General features: G+C 40.8%; 1 protein-coding gene across 1 annotated transcript in view; it reads left to right on the forward strand.

Annotated features, from left to right (window-relative positions):
• Positions 1-6424: 6424 nt before the first annotated feature.
• LOC115007219 (protein sidekick-1-like) overlaps positions 6425-20065 on the forward strand; it is a 206845-nt gene continuing 193204 nt past the window's right edge. The window contains exon 1 of the mRNA XM_029429988.1: positions 6425-6948. Coding sequence (XP_029285848.1) covers positions 6774-6948 — 175 coding nt within the window. The 5' untranslated portion in view covers positions 6425-6773. The remainder of the gene's footprint in view (positions 6949-20065) is intronic.

Below are 20065 nucleotides of genomic sequence, written 5' to 3' on the forward strand. Positions count from 1 at the left end.
CTGCAGGAAGCTGCTCATTAGCTCTGCATGCGCCTGTATGCATGCATGTGTGTGTGTGAGTGTGTGTGTGTGTGTGTGTGTGTGTGTGTGTGTGTGTGTGTGTGTGTGTGTGTGTGCAAGCACCTTTGTGTTGATTGCCGGGACAGAAGTCATTAGCCTAGTCAAACAGGTGCTAAAGGGACAGGGGACAGTCCCAATGTTTGTCTCTGCATGGATAACGATAAGATTGGTGTCATCATTCAGCCCGATTACGGAGAGGTCATCTTGCCACTGCACTGTGAGTGTTGAAGAGGGGCTACTCTGTGTGTGTGTGTGTGTGTGTGTGTGTGTGTGTTTGTGTGTGTTTGTGTGTGTGTGTGTGTGTGTGTGTGTGTGTGTGTGTTGGATGGAGAGAGGGTGGTTGAGAGTACAGACTGAGAGGAGAGAGAGCTTTGTCGAGCAAATGTAGCTAGATGTCCATGCACATGTCAGGTTAGATATCCGTCTGAGGTGCACCTACAAAATAAATATTGTGTGTGCAAATGTTTGCGTGTGTTTGTAATTATATGTGTCTTTCTTCATAGTCATAATGGATGCTCAGGTGATGGCAAGCAATAGATGGATTGGGGGTAGAAAATGCAGTGGTAATTGCACTGGATACTCAGGTAATTGGAAGCTAAATTGGCTTCAGAGTTAAACCTGTGAGCACTCAGTCAGTCTGTGTATTGGAAACAGATAACCCAGCGTGTGTGTTTGTGTGTTTGTGTGTGCGTGCGTGCGTGTGTGTCACTTGAAGGACTAATAAGAACTGGACACGTTACAAAATAAACCAAATAATCTTATGCAAAATGAATGCTTGCGGAAATTATTCCAAGCCACTGTGGGTTTCATTTAAAAATATTTAGTTTGATTAAATCTGACATTTATTGGCATTCATTTTACTATCAACTGTTTGTGTGTGCTCTAGTGAGCTCTTGTTAAGGGTGATGGAATGGATAACAAGGATTTCATTTGAGAATGGAGGTTCAATCTTGACCTTGGGAACATATGCACGGAGTATAAAAAAAAGAAAGAAAGGTTCACTTTTTCTTACATATACAGTAGGGAAGGATTTTATTGTGTATTTGATTTTCTTTTATGCACCACACATCAAAACAAGAACGGTACTCGGAGGATACAGGCCAAGGCCAATGTTGTGTTCACATGCTCCTCAGATGGTCCCATTTCCCGTGTTGGGAAATCTTTCTTCCGACTTTGGTAGTGTGCGTGTGCTTTAAGTCCTAATGTGGAGAAAACATGGACGCTACAAAGAAGATGTGTTTTTGAGAGTTTTACAACACGTTTATAGCTGTTTCTGAGTTGGGGTGATGTGAATTTTCCCAGTCAGGAACTCATTTTTTCCAATTATTCTGACACTACATGAATGCAGCACACATGCCCCTATCTCACAATGCACCAAGTTTAATGAAAATTAGGCCTGTAGTATTTCCATAGTCCTGCTGACAGACAGAAAAACCAAGCTTAAAAACATATCCTACTTGTCAGAGATAATGAAATGGAAAGGTTAATGGTTAATGGTCAAAACATGTACAAATGGTGAGAAAGATTGCAAAAGCAAATTTACAAACATTTATACTCGTATTAAATTGTTTACAGTTCTATGCTACAAACAGTTTCATGCATTCAAATTTAAGTTATTGGAAACGTCTTGATCACAAGCAGCTTCTACAGTAACAAACCTGTTTAGATGATATACTGTATCGTATCGTGCAAATTGAAATTCTGGATATTGACCAGATAATATTTCATCACTATCATTTGTACATTTTTGTACACTTTAATACATTCGCTATTAATAGACTTATGAATGGTGTTTTTATGAATGTTTTTATTGTAACATTGTTTGTGTTGTTTTGTATGTGTTTTTCCCATTTAGTAGTGTACTGGAGTATGTGGCATTGGTCTATTCTATGTATTCATCCCTATACAAATTAAAATTAAAAAGATTTATTGACTAAACATATTTCTCCATTAAAAAGGTGAATACAGGAAATATATTTTGTGAAAAGACATCTCCAGTCTGATAGATATCGGTGAAAATATGAATCTTTTTAAGATTAGGCACGTGTGACTGGATCACCATAAAATATCAGCTTCTCATTCATTATCTCTACAGTTAATCCTGACAGTATATCAGGTCTGTGTTCTGTGTTTTCTTTGGGCTTTGGGTGAGTTGTTCCTTTTTATTATAAATAGTTACAGGGCAGAGTGGGTAAATGGTATTTTATATGAATAACTGAAGAGACTTTTTAAACTTTCCTTCAAAATCATTATTTTTTTCAGGGTTTTTATCAAATAAAATCTAGCCTGATACACCAGAGGGTAAATCTGGACAACTTATTACCTCAGACATATTCCTTTATGGATTTCCAGCCTTCTTTAAATTTAGGATTCAGTTCAGTTCTGAAGAATATTTTCCCCTGCAGCTAAATGTGTTAAAATGCTGCTTACATTCATTCACATAACATTACTGCAATATCCATGACCTGCCTCCACTGGAACAGGAGCGAGACTGGAGGAAAGTAAATGAGATGGCTTTATTAGAAATGTGGGCTCAGAAGAATAGTGCTGGGAATCTGAAAGAAGCTAGAAACAGTTTGAAGAAGCGGAGGTCAGAGGTGACCAAGGGCGTCATTATATTTAGAGCTTCGTAATATATTCCATTTCAAAAATACCTTCCTCAAACTCAAGGGCACCACATAAAGTGGTGAAAAATCATGGTTTGCAAACAAATGAAAGTAACTCTGTAAAAGACACAAAAACCATAGTTGTGTCTGAGCAATCTTTGAAGATTGGGAAAATGGTGATGGTATCATAGCAACTGGCAGACGTCAGTAACTGTCTGTGACACGTTGCTGCTTGCCTGGTGTGGAGATAGGTGGAGGTGACTGAGGGGGTGACAAGGAGGCCAAGATCCAAAGGTATAATAGGACCACTGGGCGTGCAGAGCAGGTCATCCAATTGTGCCTGGAGGAAATGCAGAGTTTGACAGGGAAGTTGTTGCAGAGTTTTTGGAATTGTGCATTCAAGCAAACTATGGTAAAGACACGAGCAGCAAGATGGCTGACATATAGAAAGCAATTAAAGGCCTCGCTGGTGCCACTACACCAGGTTCTCGGATACATTTGTGACAGAAATACGGATGAGTGACAAAACCAACATAACGCTAAGGTGTCGGGTCACCTCAAACTGTCAGAACAAATTTAATGCACTTTGGCAAAGTTTATACAAAGAACTTTACTGGAGGGATGAACACCATTCTTCCAAAAAATGTCCCCCACTGTCACTCAGAAATCCACCATAGGTGGTCAACAGGGTTGAGATCAGAGCTCGCATTGATCAAACTAAGCAGCCATTTACGATTAAACGTTATTCATTGAGTGTTAAGAATAAAACAAATGTATTAAGTGACTTACTCATACTAATAAAAAAGTGTATCAATCTTTTTAAGGGCAGTTTTCAAGTGATCCAGGATTATTCACATGTTTGCTCAGAGCAGGAATAGTCAATCAGAGACAATAATTGACCCTGCATCTGGCATATTGTTTATCATAAAAAGAAAAACAAATCCTAGGATTTTACTCCAGGAGATTATTCTGCAAACATGAGAATTTCTTTCTTTAAAAAAAAAGAGTTTCCATTTATATGAAATCTCTTATATTTCCAGCAGAAACTAACATGAAATGAACAGCAATCGAATATGTTATATATTAAATGTCATTATATTATGCATGACATGTATGTACTGCAGTCATGTAGGTCTCTAGGAGCTCTCTTACATTAAATATACATACCTTTAAACCTATATTTCTGGGTTGGAATAAAAGTAAAGGTTTTTTAACTTTTAGCAGTTGGATAAATATGGGTTCTGGTGACTGGAAAGGCAATAGCATATGATCGGTATTTCTTATTTTTGATCTTTATTGAGGCATTTCCCCATTCATTATTATGAATTAGTACTGTAGTTCTGATAGCAAGTTTGAACTAGATAATGAATATTTGGGTGCATTAATGTGGAATCCAGAGTAACCTTTAACTGAGCAGCAGAACCTTTTCATGGAAACTCTGCGTAGCATCAAAGCCACGTCAATGGAAACAGAAAGTTGGAAGCCAATTGCCAAATGAGCCTGAATGGAAAGATAAATGGATGAGCTGAGGTGAAGGTTCTTGAGGAGAATGTGTTAGGGACAGCTAGACAGCATGGGGAGACTATTTGGCCACTCAGGGGATGAAAAGTCTACCTCTGAGGATTTACTGAAGCAATAAAAGATAAGGTCACTGTGTTGTAGGCTTTAATATTAATGTGCCATTTAATGACCCTCACCATGGAAGAAACTAGGTTATCAGTAGTACGAAGATATAGCTCCAGGCAGTTATTTTGTAATGGAGCATGTGTGTGTAGTTGGACCACCAGTGGTGCATCAGAGAGTTCCTCTTCAGTAAAATGACATATATTGAAAGTCCTTTGAAGTAAGCAAGGTGAAACCCCCCATGGCTATATTTTTCTCATTGTAGTCCAGCCAATTACTGCTTTCCAATCAATTTTGACACAACTATCTTTTAAGTACTATATGATATCAAAATAATATAATGAAGTCCCGTAATACAGTGGTGAAAGAAGTTTTCATATATTTTACTAAAGTAAAAGTAGCAATACCAGTGTAGAAAAGTAAAAGTACAAAACTATTACCATCTAAATATTCTTAAAAGTTAAAGTAGCTCTACTCATGATCCAGAATGGCTTATTTCAGAAAATGCATTAATATTTTCATCCCTTTAATGTTGCAGCTGGTAAAGGTGGGGCTTCTATATATGCTGCTGGGTAGGGATCAATAAAGTATTGTCTTTACCTGTAATAATACATCATAATATATTTGTTTAGTATTAATAATCTGAATCTGCATATTCAAATGTCAAATAAATGTAGTTCAGTAAAAAGTACAATATTTGCCTCTGAATTGTAGTGGAGTAAGTCAATTATAAAGTAGCAGAAAATGGAAATGGAAAGCAGCAGTACGTTAAAATTGTAGTTAGTAAAGTACTTTCCACCCATTTTTTCATTCCACCACTGCCTAAATACTCTAAATAGTTTTTGGTTATCTATTTTGGAAGAAAAATGTAAAAAAACAAAACAAAAAAAACCCACACACATTTCTCTGTGTGGGGGGTTTGGGGGAGCCGTCCACCACGTTCTCAGTGCTGGCCTGCTTCCCGCCCCCTGGTTCGGAATGTCCAATGGGAGCAGCGGGAACACTCGTCTTGACCAATCAGCAACAACGGATGAGAGTGAATAGAAGTTTAGTTTTTGAGTTTGGGATAGATCGAGGGGGAGATTAACGGAAAGACAGAGAAAGAAAATGGAGATATTGGTGGCAAAAGTCAATTCAGACTCGTAGATATTGACTGAAAACACAGTTGAACAAGGCTAAACAAGAGCCCCCTCTCTCTCTCTCTCTCTCCTCCAAGTCTGTGTCGAGAGGACGGTGGCAGGTGTTCAGTTGAGAGAGACGCATCGCCTCATTCGGCTCCCAAAGCCTCAAGAAGGTGCTGGAGACGGAGAAAAACGGCTAAAACGTAGCTAACTAGCCGAAAACTCCCGTGAGTACGAACGGATAACGTTAAAACGTCTTTGAAGTAACTGTTTCTTTCCCCGAGTGGACTGTTTTCGGAGGACCGTTGAAGACTGGATGAAAAGCGAAAGGCTCAAGTGTCGCAGTAGCAGCAGTCAGAGTAACGTCTCTGTAACGGCCGTTTTTCCCCTCTTCCAACCGACAGTTACTTCTAAGCTTTTACTAACTCCTCTTCATCGGTGAATGTACAGAAAAAGAGGAAGAAAGGAAACTCTTATTCGTTGCTGAGAAACTTGTAATGCGTTTTTTTTTGCTAACCTGTTGTGTCGTTTTACCCCGTGTAATCCGAGACCCGGCGCATTACGGCAAGTTAGCCTATCTGGTATCCGAGGGAAGAGTACCTCTTCTGGGAGAGTGGTGGATCATTTCGACCCGCGACAACTTGGGTTAACAGTTCATTAGGATTGTCTAACTTCAGATAAGAGACTACATGATTTTCCATCTCCACACTTGGGCAAAAAAAAGAATCTCGGTCCAGTTTGTTTGCACTAAAAAAACCAGGGGTATTTACGGAATCAATTACAGGATTGATTTTTAGAGCACACACATACAGTGGTCAAAGCATGGATGGATAATTCACGTGTTTTATTGCTTTTCTGTTAATACGACCACTCTGGAAACAGCTAAATGATCCGCGGGACAAATCCCCGGTGAAGACATCAAAACAAGCGCGGATTTGAGGTCGATAGCAGAGAATAAGCCGATAAGTCTAAAACACACTCAAATGTATTAATTCCTAGCTCGGATCAATCCAAATGAAAATGAGGTATCGCAGGACGCAGAAACACACGGACTCCACCAAAGCAGATAGAGATTACCGTGCCGTTTCACCGTAAAGCCAGAAACTATAGTGAAGGAAAGTCTTTCTGCTGGTGAGGCAGTTGACCCCCCCTTCCTCCTTCTCCCGCTGCGTAGTGAGTGTCGGACACTGGAGCTGGGGAGTCAGAGCGGGGAGCTTGTCGTCAGTGACAGCGGTGAACTCCCGGAGCCGAAGCCCGTTCATCTCTCCGCTCGGACTTTTTGCCAGTCGTGCGCAGGGCAGATAGAGTTGCATCAGCAAAGCACAAGCGGACACGGACACTGTTGGTCCCCTCTCTCACCCGTATGATGAAACCGGGAATTTGCTGCCCTGAGGGCTCCCCGGAGCGTGTGGAGGGACCCGCAGCAGGGAGCCGTCAGAAGATGATGGGGACAGGAACGGCCATGAGTGGGAGCCGGTGTCCGCCTCTTTTTCTCCTGCTCCTTCTCGGCAGCAGCTGCCACATGTTGCACGGGCAAGGTAAGAGCTTTACTCCCAATAGTCCTGGGTTCAAATGTCAGATGATGCACTAAACGATATTTATACTCATATACGTATTTAGATCCATTCATACTGGAGGCGTTTAAAGGTTGGCATTATACAAAGACGCTTGACATGAGAGCTACATGTGGCAATTTCAGTATCGTAAAGCACAAAGTCAAGTGTCACTGGGACCATAGTGAACAGGGGAAAAGTGAGATGATGACTCCTAAACTGGAAGTAAGGGTGTGATTTTATTAGACCAAGTATAACAGTTTGCCTATTAATTTGGATGTGTCCCTGCAGGAGGATAGCACAGAGGGGGGTGTTTTTTATTAGGCCAACAACAATGTTTTCCTGTAAATTAAATCAGGTTGATTGTTTGTGGGGGGAGGTACCTACTACACTGCATGTGTAAATTATTGTTATTGTTACAATGCATAGATTGTAGGATGGTGATTGTAGGATTAAGGTATTGAGGATGTGTATGGGAGGGGTGTTACAGTTTCCAAGCATTGATAATCCTCCTCTTAGTCTATGACCTGCTTAACTACAGCTCTTGATTTGGCACAAAAGCATAAACACATTGACACATGCATACACATATTAGTCCAGTGTTGACCCTGTTGTGCTGGCAGGTGTCCAGATTAGTGTGTGACTTGCATGGTTGCATAAGGTTCACTGTCAAGCCAACTCAATTTTATTGATATAGCAGAAGTTATTTCACTTTTCATAAATAGCCAGTCAAGACCGTACTCTTTGATTTACAGAGACCCAACATAACATTCCCCCATGACCAAGCATTGCAATAGTGGCAAGGAAAAACTCCCCTTTAACAGGAAGAAACATCGAGCAGAACCTGGCTCAGGGTGGACGGCCATTTGCCTTGATCGGTTGGGTTGAGAGAGAGAAAGAGAAAGGGAGAGATGCACAGAAACAATAATATGAACAATATCAACATAAAAATATGATGATTAATAATAGTAAAAATAATAACAACTCTAGAAACGTGACTAATAATAGTATTTGTAGCAGTGGGCGTCAAGCAGTACTATAGCATCAAGTGCAGCTGTCTGGAGTAATTGTTGAATACAGCATCAGGAAAGAAGACACATATGATGAGATATCGATTCATGACCAAAGCTGTCTGAAAAGTTGTGCGTTGCCACCTTTTTTTCCTTCTAGCTATTAAGAGAGTGATGAAGAGAAACTGTGGATATTTGTGTGTCTGTGTGTCTTTTGTATGTGTGCCTGTACCTCATGAGATCATGACAAAACAAAAGCAAAGAAAAGGTCAGGCTGGTGTCGGCACACAGTTTTCTCTGGGTCACAGATGGCGTGGTGGGCTGAATGTAAGGCTTTGGGGTTATGTGGAGGAGGAGGGGTCTTAGGAATGTCTGTGCATACATATGAGTGTGTGTTAGAGGTGGGGGTGAGCTATTTGTGAACGCATGGAGAATGTGTGTGCCATTTAAGTGCAGGAAGGTATATGGAATAAGTAGGGAAAGAAAGTGAGAATGAGGGAGGCAGTGTCGTAAAGAGGGAGAGGGGAGTGGCAGCTAAAGGGGGTGAGAGAATAAGAAATGGAGTGGGGGGGTTAGAGAGGGAATGCGGCGCACCGGGCTTGTCACTCAGAAAGCTGTGTCTGCAGTTCAATCGATGATGATGGTATGACAACACCTCTGCGTGTGTCAAAAGTTGCTCTCCTCTCTTTTCTTTTCCCAGTCGACTCGTCACACTCTCCCTTTTCCTCCCTCCCGAGGTGTTGAGGAGGAGGTGGGAGACCGAGGGATGGTGTTGTGGCTGCACAGTCAGCTCCTTTCGTCCTCCTTCTAATGTCAAGGTCTCAGCACCAGCACCCAAGTTACCACATCCCCCATTCCCCACCCTCAGACACACCAACAACCCCTTCCAGCTGTCTTGGCTCAAGGGGGGGGCGGGGGCTGCCCTGCTGCGAAATATCTATACTTCAGGATGGCTGGCAGAAGTTGTGTTTATATATGCGTGTGTGCTGGGGGTAGGGGGTGAATTGGAAATTAGTGAAACAGATGCGGGACGGGGTTGGTGGTGGTGGAGGTGGAGGGGGGGACGGTGAGTTATTGATTTGATAAGCTGTGCCAGGCGGCCAATCGAAGGCTGTAGATTTTCCAGGTTCCGACCCCTCTATCCCTAGCATTTATTAGGACGTTTTATTTTAGGAGCAAAAGGATGAAATTCATGAGCCAAGGTTGATCCTCGTGATCTCTCCCCGCCCCTCTCTTTCTCCCTCCTCCCCCTCTGTCGCTCTCCCTGTTGCACTCTCTCTCCCTCTCTTTCTCTCAGTCAATCGATGCCCACACCCCTCCTCATAAATGCGAAGCTTTATATGAGCCAACTCTCGTCTCTGGGAGCACATTTAAATAAGCTCATCGATCTTTCATTTTAGAGTTTAAGTGACGGCAGCGTTTTACTGTCTCTCTCCTCCTCTTCCTCCCCCCTTCTTCCACCTCTCATCTGCTCACCTCTCCACTTTCCCGTCTTTATTCATAACTTATCCCCCCACACCACACACACACACACACACACACACACACACACACACACACACACACACACACACACACACACACACACACACACACACACACACACACACACACACACACACACACACACACACACACACACACACACACACACACACACACACACAGCCTCCCTGTCACTGAGTGGGTTCTGCTCCACAGCTGTTTGACTGATTCACATTTCCAGCATGGGTAACAGAGCCTCATTCTAGACTTTATATTCTGCCTGAAGCCAGCCTATATTCTATATCACCAACAAACAAAGTCCAGAATATGTCAATACCTTGCCAGCTGTTCAGGATTTTCTGTCATTTAGACAGCCATGCATTTTGAAGATGATTTTCAAACATTTTTTGGTGACCCGAATCACAGAGGAGCACAACATACTTCAAATGTCATTAAAACATGAAAATGTTCAAAGTCAGAAAGGGTTCACATAACAACAACGACATGGACCATGAGGTTTATAATACGGGGAAAATGATTTTGTCGCAGTTGCTACGTGGATGATGATAACGTTCGATAAGTAGCCAATGTGTAATAGAAAAATACTGCAGTGGTCGTCATTATAGCTAACCTTGCCCAAGGTAATTGCCTTCAAATGTGGCTCGAGCATCCCAGCTGTAAAACCATTGGATTTCTTTCTTGTCCAAAAAATAAATTGCAGGTCACAATTTTTAGGGCTCTTACTAAAGTTTATCTTCTTACCATGAATTTGAAAGTTTTCCTCAACTAGGCCAAGCAAAAACATGCTGACCCATTTAGTGGATCTATCAGTGTGATTAGGTTTGATATGACTCATGTCATTGGCTCAACTAAGCCAGAGCTTGATGCTGATTGGACCAATGGGCATGCTTAAGTGAATTGAGGTCACTGATAGGACATTTGGATCGTGGGCTGGGAGAGTTCTGAGCGTGATGTCAAAACCCAAATCAAATAGACTAGCATGCAGCCTTACACATGTGCACGCACACACATGCACACACACACACACACACACACACACACACACACACACACACACTCTCACACTCTCACAGACACACTCAAAGTCGTTCTCTCTCGTCAGTGTCAAACAGTTAAAGCAGACGCGGACATTTGCTTAACCATGTTGTAATGAGGAGAGGGTAAATGAGGAGCCTCGTCTAACTGATTATCATCGTCCACGCTGCACAACCTTACTGTGACTTTTCCACCTCTGTCAAACTCTTATGAATCTTAAGTCTGTTTTTACATTTTTATTATCTTCCACTGATGTTCTCATTTGGCAACGATTGCTTGAAGCTCATAAAAAACAATATTTTTTTAGTTGTGAAGCAATTTGTGTTAGAAGACTGTTTGACACCAGAATTATTGTAGCACGCTCCATTACTTCAGCATGCAACCTGAGGATTTTGATATTTTTCAAAACTGTAAATTCACTGCTTGTTGCACAATAGTTATGTATGTTCTTTTTTTTTTTTTTTTTTTTGCCAAAAGACACATTCAAATAGTTTGAATTTTGGATACCTCAGGAGAGACTTTGCTGTCTGATGGATTGTGTCTGTGTGTGTGTCCATGTGTTTTAGAGGAGAGCAAGCGATAGAGAAGAAGACAGTGTTAATGTGTTTGTGTGGGAGCATGTGATAGACGTCATGTTAGTCAGGTCTAAGAGGAAGTGAGGTCCCTGGTTGACTCCCTTATTTCCTGTCTGTCAGGAGGAACAAATCACCACACTTCCACAGCCACCTGACACTTTACGCTCTGTGGGTGTACGTGTGTTTGGGAGGAACAGAGTTTGTGTGTGTCTACCTGTCATTGTGTGCAGTGCAGACTACATACAGTATGTATTGCTGGCAGGTGTGTGTGCGTCAGGTTGATGCTAACCCTCTCTCTCATCAGTCCTAAGTGTTTTCTTCTCACAGCAGAAGAAGTGGCAGCTACAGAGAAGCATCCAGAGACTCCTGATGGGAAATAATGACCTCTGTGTGAAAGTGAGAGAGAGTGAGTGAGAGTGAGTGAGTGGAAGTGGGAGACTGAGAGAAAGTGAGTGAGAGAGAGGGAAAGTGAGTATGTGAGAGAGAGTGAGTGAGAGTGTGAGTGAGAGTGTGAGTGAGAGAGTGAGAGAGAGTGAGTGAGAGAGAAAAACAACGGTAACAACCCCTGAAGCAACGGTAGGGGAAACACTGGTGTGAGTGAGTGAGATAGAGTTAGAGAGTGAGTTAGAGAGTGAGTTAGAGAGTGAGAGAGGTGGTGTGCTTATAAACTTGAGTACAGCAGGTGCATCTATCCCATCTTCTTTTGTTCACATGTACTCCCACAGTAGTTTATATGACCTTTTTGGAGAGCCTGTGAGTTGTCGATGAGGTCATTAAGAGGTCATTTGTTTCCCACCTTCAGTGTCACTGTGGCTGTGGTCCGTTCAAAGCACAGCATATGATATACATATAAGGTAAAGATATAATTACCAAAAGCTGTGTGTGTTTTAAGTGTCTTCACATGTTTGTGCTTCTACTTAGTTAGAATGGTTTCCAATCTTTGTGAAAAGATGCATTTTCCTCAAAAACATCCTTCAGAGCTTTGCAATATGAGCCAAGTGGGATATACTCTGGTCTCCATCTGCCTCCCTCTCTGTCATGCTTATTTTTGCTCTTCATTTTGTTCTTTCGCATCGCTCCTCTTCTTTTTGATTTCTCATTCTTTCTTCTGTCCTTGTCTCCCAATAAGAGACTATAGAATCTATTGCTGCAGGCCACACAGGTGGAATGGAGGCTTTTTTGCTGTTTAGGCCTTGGTGTTTATTATGTAAGATAGGGGGAGGAGGTTGCTATTGATCCTCTGTCTGTACGTGTGTGAGGGGTGGGGTGGTGGGGGGTGGGGGAATGGGTGGGATGGGGGGGGGGGTGTAATTGCACAAAAGCTTATCTTGTACTTTTCAAGACAGTTCTAAAGCAAGACATCCAACATCCAAATAAAGCAGAGCGCTTGCAAAACATGAAACTCTATTGATTGACTGAACTGCAAGACATGACGAAGCAAAATCACTGACAGGCACATATCAAAGTCAGTAGACAAACAATGCATGTGTATGCACACATTCACAACTTGTGTTTGCTTGAAAAGTAGTTACAATTGAATTACCTGATGTCATATAATGGTTCCCCATAGCCTTTTATTAAAATAACACTTGGCAGAATTTAGTGAGCACCTATCCTTAGGTTTAGTCTTTTATATGTCCCTCTTTGACATTGATGGCTGACATTCATGTGGGGATTTGTATTTAGAGCTGAAACGCTTAGTTGATCGACATACTAATAATTGTTTGAGTCATTTCTTAAGCAAAAAGACCAAACATTCTCTAGTTCTAGGTACCTAAATGAAAATATTTACTACTTTTCTATTTATTTTATACATGGAAATTGAACATTTTTTCTTTTTGGAGGAACAGGCAGCTTTAATCAGCTTTGGTGAAGCACAAAGAGGAACCAAATCAATTCACTAATTTTAGGAGTGGAACATCCCTCTCCTAGTCTTTTATTTTGTAATGTGGAACATCTGACATTTGGCTTTATTGTTATATAAGTACATACATCTTGATATATGTAGTTGATGGTGGCTTTCAAATGGAGATGTTTTGTGCAGCTTGCCTGAGGGCTATCGCTGTTCCCAAAAGTAATAAAGTAGTAATTTATTGTTTAAATTCCCTAAATAGGGTTCTTATTATATAAAAGTAAAAAAGAATCAAAACAAGACTTTCTAGCTGTTGCTGTACAGTTTCACTCTAATTTAATAAGACCTCTGGCTATTTGTGAAAGCAGAATGGCTACAGGGAGTTGTAGTCTGAAGAAAAGTTATTTTCACTGTTGAGGAGTGACAGTGTCACTGTGCTTGCCTAGCAGCTTACTTAGATACCACCAACTGCAGTCAATAAGCGATCTGCGGCACTCACACCATAATGGAAATAAAACACATTCATTCTAATTAGCCTACATGATTAGCACAAGGTAACGTTAAAACATTTTTGTCTACTACAACATAAATATTTGCTCTGCACATTACTTGTCCTGTGTTCTTCTTTTAGAAAAAAACAGAAACTAAAACATTTATATTTTCTGGTTTCATGACGGCATCCCTTGTTTTGCATTATTTCAATGAAATACAGCTCTGTTATCCGTATGTAGATACATCTGCAAAGTAAGGTAGACCTACAATAAGATTAGTAAAGTAGGTCCAACTAAAAGATATGTTTGGCAGCTGAGAAGCTTTGTATTAAGGAAATACTGGATGCATCGCAGCTTTTTTTGACTTTAAAATGTACATACAATCCTGTGTGTAAATGGGAACATTTGCCAATATAACACAATCCTATAATACACCACCTCACTAACTTTGGCCTTGATATTACAGTAGAGCAAAAGCAACACCTGAACATTACCAGCTTCACAAAGATGGGACTTACTGCATGACTTGTGTACCTAGTACTGTATACATAGATACAAGTGCATTCCACCGTCATTCATTTTCTGAATTGGTTGTTTTTGTCATTTTTTGTGGAATTATATTTTCGTCTGACTGTTACTACTTGGGCCCTTTTTAGTCATTCTTCTCACAGCATCGGATAAAAAGACAAGGAAAGCAAGGAACCCAAAAGTGCAAGTAAAAAATAAGTCACAAAACACCGTGTCAAATGTGAAAGGGGGTATAGCGTATGTATATTTAAAAATATAAAAAACAAAACTTGCACATTGACACAATAGATTTTTGTTGGCGAGAATATTTTTATCTCACATCAATGCTTTGTACTTTGTTTTTGAGATAACCCATATATAATGAATAGTAATGTCTTTTTCAGAGTATATTCGGTGTTTTGAAATAAGCTGCAGGAAGATGAGACAAGAACTAATAAATGAAACCAAGAGCCACTGTGACAGTTTCATCACATGTAGTACATTTTATGGGGCTTAATGGTATTAAGAACGTTGAACCCAGTGATAGTAATAAGCTCTGCAAAGTTTTAAAGAGCCAAATGGCACTAAAAAGGACCACAGATTGCGCATAAAATCTCTGATCAAGGCAATAATTACATGGGTTCCACATGTGGAAAAATGTTTGTGAAATTTATTTTGCACCAAATATTGAAAGTTGTTTACTGTATGTTCCATGGTTATATAAACAAGCCTGTGATATATTCATCACCAAACATACTCATAATAGAAGTTTCCTTCTTTCCCTTCTACTCCTAAGAAGACTTAAAGTAGTAAAGTGACATAGATGTTAGAAGATGTTAACAAAAATAGTTGGTTATAATAGTAATACTTTGTACAGCTATTGTAATTGTATGTTTGCTTGAAATAGAGGTTCATGAGGAAACACTACCATCCACTACATTTTACTAAGAGTGAGGGTTTTGATTTTCATATCCTTCATTAAAAGTGTAATTTAACTATTCCTATCCTATAGCCTCTTATTGAAGTGTGTTTCTTTTTTAACAAAAATGATTTTGATTAGACCTCAGTGAAAGATTATAATTTCTTTTTTGCATAAATTTGCTTGCCACAACTGTTTTTGTCTGTCTGAAACAGGAAAATCAGGTTAGAAAACACCATAACACCAAACTGTTGTAATCACAAATCACAAATATTTTGCAATAGATTAACTGGTGGGATGGAGCTGATATTGTGAAAAATATATCCTTAAATATCCTTTTCATCGAAAGTCTTTACACACTATTAATTATTTGTACGCAGATATTGTAAAGAAGATTTCAAACAACAGCACTAAACATGAATTTACTTTGTAATTAGTCTCGCTGCAGTCACTGGCAGCCTATACTATTGCAGCTATGGTAGTCAGAAAGTTGCATTCAAGTGTTTCCTGTTTAAGATGTTTTCACTATCTTTCTGCGCTGAAAAATCACAGATGTCAGGTTCCAGTGGGATACACAAGCCAATCTAGGAACAGATTCCTATTTACAGGAAACAACTGGTGGAAATAAAATTGCAGGTGGCTGGAGATGCATCAGAGAGACTCTCTCTCTCTCTCTCTCTCTCTCTCTCTCTCTCTGTCTCTCTCCTTAACACCTGGGAAATACCTTTAAAGCCTCAGCCTTGTACTGCCAATCATTCAGTGGCAGCACTAGATTAGTTGAAGGCTCAAGAGCAGTCTCACAGCGGGCTTAGGAAAGTGACTCTCTTTCCCTCATCGTGAATGTTTCAGTCAGTATTTGGATTCAAACTGGCAACCTTCCAGTGGATCACACCCCAGGCTGTCTCTCTTTGTGTCGCTGCACTTTCTCTGTGTTTCTCTCTTCCTCTGCTTCTTTGTCTCACTTTTCCTCCTTTGCTTTCAGTGTGGTTGTAGTAATCTTTACTGTGACATTCGCAGGCCGTGGAGTGATATAGAGGGAAGATTGTTTTGTGGATGAACGTCAAAAGTCCCCCCCCTCCCCCATTTGGTACTGTGCTCTCCATACCAAATGCACCTGGCTGAGGCCCTTTATTTGTTTGTTTATGCTTTCATTGTGGTTCAAGCTATTTGAATGAGATCTTTGCATAGTGAATTGCCAGTCACAGAATATTACCGAGGTCAGACTGGGTTGAGTAGAAATGCAGGAGTGTAAATCATTGTGTGTGTATTAGAGCAGCATGATTTACTTGTTCAGTCCAAGGGTTTTACCCTGCTGCAGGTGTGTGTTCTCAGCTTGATGCGTTTGATCTACCACAGGTGTTTGAAAGTGTGTGTGTGCTTGCATGTGTGTGTCTTCGTATGATGATTTATGCTATAGGCTCACAGCTAACAAGACCCTTTTTGATCTCATCCAAGAATAGACAGGAAGTACTGTAGTGTGTGTGTGTGTGTGTGTGTGTGTGTGTGTGTGTGTGTGTGTGTGTGTGTTTGTTTGAGTGTGTGTGTGTGTGTGTGTGTCTGGCCAGAGGTTTTTAGCTGAGTCCTTTGATCCAAGCTAGAGGTGGGCATACCTCTATGAGGAGGAGCTAGCCAGCAGTATGGAGACTTGGCTTCCGCTACAGAAGTGTGTTGGAGTATGTGGGAGAGTGTATATGGCCATAATCAAAAAGTGGTGGCTTGTGTTTGTACTGCGTGTATATCTGCAGCAGTGCATGTGCAGCACACAGCCAAAAAAACCTGCTGTTTTGCATGTTGCTATCTGTCTCATTAAAGATACAATGTCTGAACTCTCCTCAGTTTCCAGACTGATGGTCAGTTTTTGGCTCTGTCTTTGAAAGTTCTTGTTATCTAAAATGGCTTGAGGAACATAATGACTTTTTTAAATGGTTAAGTGATATACACATAAAGGAGGGTGGACTATAAAAGTCACAAAAATAATGTCTTCTAGAAGCAGGCACTTAAACAGCGCCAAATCAATTTTCTTTCCATTTCTTGTAAATACACTGTGATGTTATTATGTCTCCCCGCCTGTCTTGACTCAGATTGACATTCTGTAAGGAACTGGAAGCGCTGCACTGGTAGGTCATTTCCAAAGTAATAAATAAAAAAAACTGTAAATGGGGGATACATTAATTGAGAATTTACTTTAATTCTTATTTTATCTATTTTATTACCACCTTCTCAGTTAGGCTCCAAATCAGATCCGTGGTTTAGGTTTTTGCACAGCGGTGCTGCACTTGTAATTTTACATGTACACCCCAGTGTGTTAATTCCGTCTCTGGAGTTTCATGCAGGGATAAGAGGCTTTCTGCAAAAATGAAGTACTGCATTAGTGCTGGCAGAGCACTGAAGTTGCGCACATCATCAGCTGTATGACCTGACTTTTATAAACAAGAATCATATCCGAACAAAACCCCATCCCGTGCTTGTTAAGATAATAAGGGAAGCTCTCATTTAGTTTTGGATCATTACTATACATTGAGGCTGGTGCAATACAATACAATACAATTAATCTTTATTGTCCACAATTGATCAGTTTGTCTTCGGTTCACCAAAGACAAGAAACAACAGCATAAAAAAGAGATAAGCAGTTAGTAAAAACATACACATAGTCAGGTCATCTATCCGTCCATCGTCTACCGCTTATCCGGGGGCGGGTCGCGGAGGCAGCAGCTCCAGTAGGGAACCCTACTACCCTTCCCTTATATTCCTCATATAACACATTAAATTGGTTCATGTCAATGTCTGTGGCTTAGATCTCACTTTGTTGAGTTACAAATATTGATGGCACCTGGGATGAAGGACTTTTTAAAACCCCTTTTTGTTGGTAGTCAGTCAGTTTCACTTACCTGATTTTACTATGCTGGCATGCTCTGCTCTGTGTGTAATACGGACTCAAAAGCAGGGGACATTGATATACTGCTATTCATTGTGAATGCGACCTGGCGTTGCAGCCTGGCGCCACCCGCTGTGCTGCAGTACAGGAGAATGTTGGGAAAAGCTCAACTTTATGCAAATGCCCTCTGACACAATGGGAGCGTCAACCAGGCGGGAGCCAAGGCTATTGAGTACTCTGGGAAATAAAACAGATAATGAACTACTTCCTGTTTTTCCCTGTGTGTAGTATGGCAGCTACATCAGAAAACAACTGTCCAGTTGGAGCACGGTATGTATGTTAGGTGCTCAATGCAGCGCACCCACAGAGCTATAGATTCATGAAAGACCAGAGACTGGCCACTACTTCGTGACTGTATGTATGGACGCTGCAACTCTTAATTTTGTTAAGCCAGCATTTCTGACATCTGACTTACAGAGCGTAAGGGGTTGCAATGAACAAAGTATTGAAAAGGGATCAGGGTTATAACACCAATTTTGCCTCGTTTGGTCTTGCTTGAATGAAATGTCCAGTCATTTTGGGTTTAAGGCCATTCTGTTTTTCACATTTAGGACTGTATATGGTATACATGGTCTCATTGTTTGTATATTTTGATTCATTATCCCTACTCGGTGATCTGTCGGTTCATCAGCCCGGGCATTTTACAGTAAGATGTGCTTCTAGAAACCGGATAGCTTTAACTATCCGTAAACTAACTTTTCCAAAACTCAAGTTGACTTTTGCTAATTTAGAGCCAGAGTTAATTTATAGAACACTATTTTTTAAAGCAAAGTATACATCAGCCATCAATATTAGTTAAAAGTAATGCATCAGTGTTTTTAATAATGACTAGCACGGCACTTTTAAATGACCAATCTAAATCGAGTACTTAATATTGCCCTAAAGTACATGTATTTTTTCTTTTTGCTGAAATCAGTGTTTTGACTGACATGGGGTTGAGTAGATAATAATCAGGATGAACTGATTCCTTTAACAAGAGAGAAGAAAGGTGATGTTGATTGATGGATGAGGAAATTAATGGGCACTGATAGATTAAAAGATATGCTGCTCAGAAAAAAAGTAATCAAAGAGAGATATTAAGTAGTTTAAAGAGAAAGAAGGTGGAAAGAGAGAATAGGTTGTCAGTTTTGGGGTCACTGAAGTAGATGAATGGATGAGGGAAGACGGCACAGAAATGAAAGACGTAATCAAAACAGAGTCTAAAGCCCCTTTCACACATGCACTGCAACCCTGAAATTTTCTAGACATTACCCGGAGGAGCTGTATGTGAGAACGCAAATGTCACATCAAACAGACTTTACCCTGCCAGCTCCCGAGTACTAAGTCCGTGTGAAGTCCGATTGAGCACATGTGTGATTAGAGCCCCTCATGGACCGGGGAATTCACGGCGAGCGAGTGGGCATGTTGAGGGCGCAAAATCCCAAGAAACAAACATGGGTTCTTAAACAAGAGCTCAGAAGAGGGGCCACTTGCACAAAAACGCAAACGAAAATGTCTAACTGGAGAAACAACAAGATTTTGGAATTTCTGTCAGTAAGGGCCGACGCCAAAATTGTCAGACAACTTCAAGGAACGGCAAGACACTTGGTTGTTTATGACCAAATTGCTAGCCGGCTACATGACCGCGGTGTAATCCGCGCCATGTTGTGCGTCCTGTCCTATTCAGGCGCCACCCCTCGCCTAAACCAAACGTACTTCCAGGAAGTGAGAACGCTTCTGACACAGACAATCTCCTGTTCTGCATGTGTAAAGTGTAAACTCTGGATCATTTCCACACTTGATTTTCCAGACATTATTCCAAGTTCATATACTTAGTCAAGGCAGAAGAAGTGAACTCCTTAAAGAGAAAGATTAAAAAGAGAGAAAATAGATTGTTTGCTAATGAACTAACTTTACCTATTTTCTACTTTACCATTCTTCAAATTCCCCTCTTGCTCGCGTGATCTCTCTCTCCAGTTGTATCCCTGTATTACATCTTTCTCTCATTTCTATCACTTATTTCTCTCCTCCATTCACAGTAATTGGTAAGGTGCATGTACATTCATCTCATGAAGTGCACACACACACACACACACACACACACACACACACACACACACACACACACACACACTACAACACACACCATTCTCACAGACATTTTGTTATCCTGGTGTAAAATGTGTGTGTGTGTGTGTGCGTGTGTGTGGATTGAATCACAAGTCGTCTCTCACAGGAATTCACGTTATCTTGTGGATGTGGGAGTAGAAAGAGAGAAAGGCAAACAAATGGA

This window comes from Cottoperca gobio, chromosome 1 (assembly GCF_900634415.1).
Source record: "Cottoperca gobio chromosome 1, fCotGob3.1, whole genome shotgun sequence".
NCBI classification, from domain to species: Eukaryota; Metazoa; Chordata; class Actinopteri; order Perciformes; family Bovichtidae; genus Cottoperca; species Cottoperca gobio.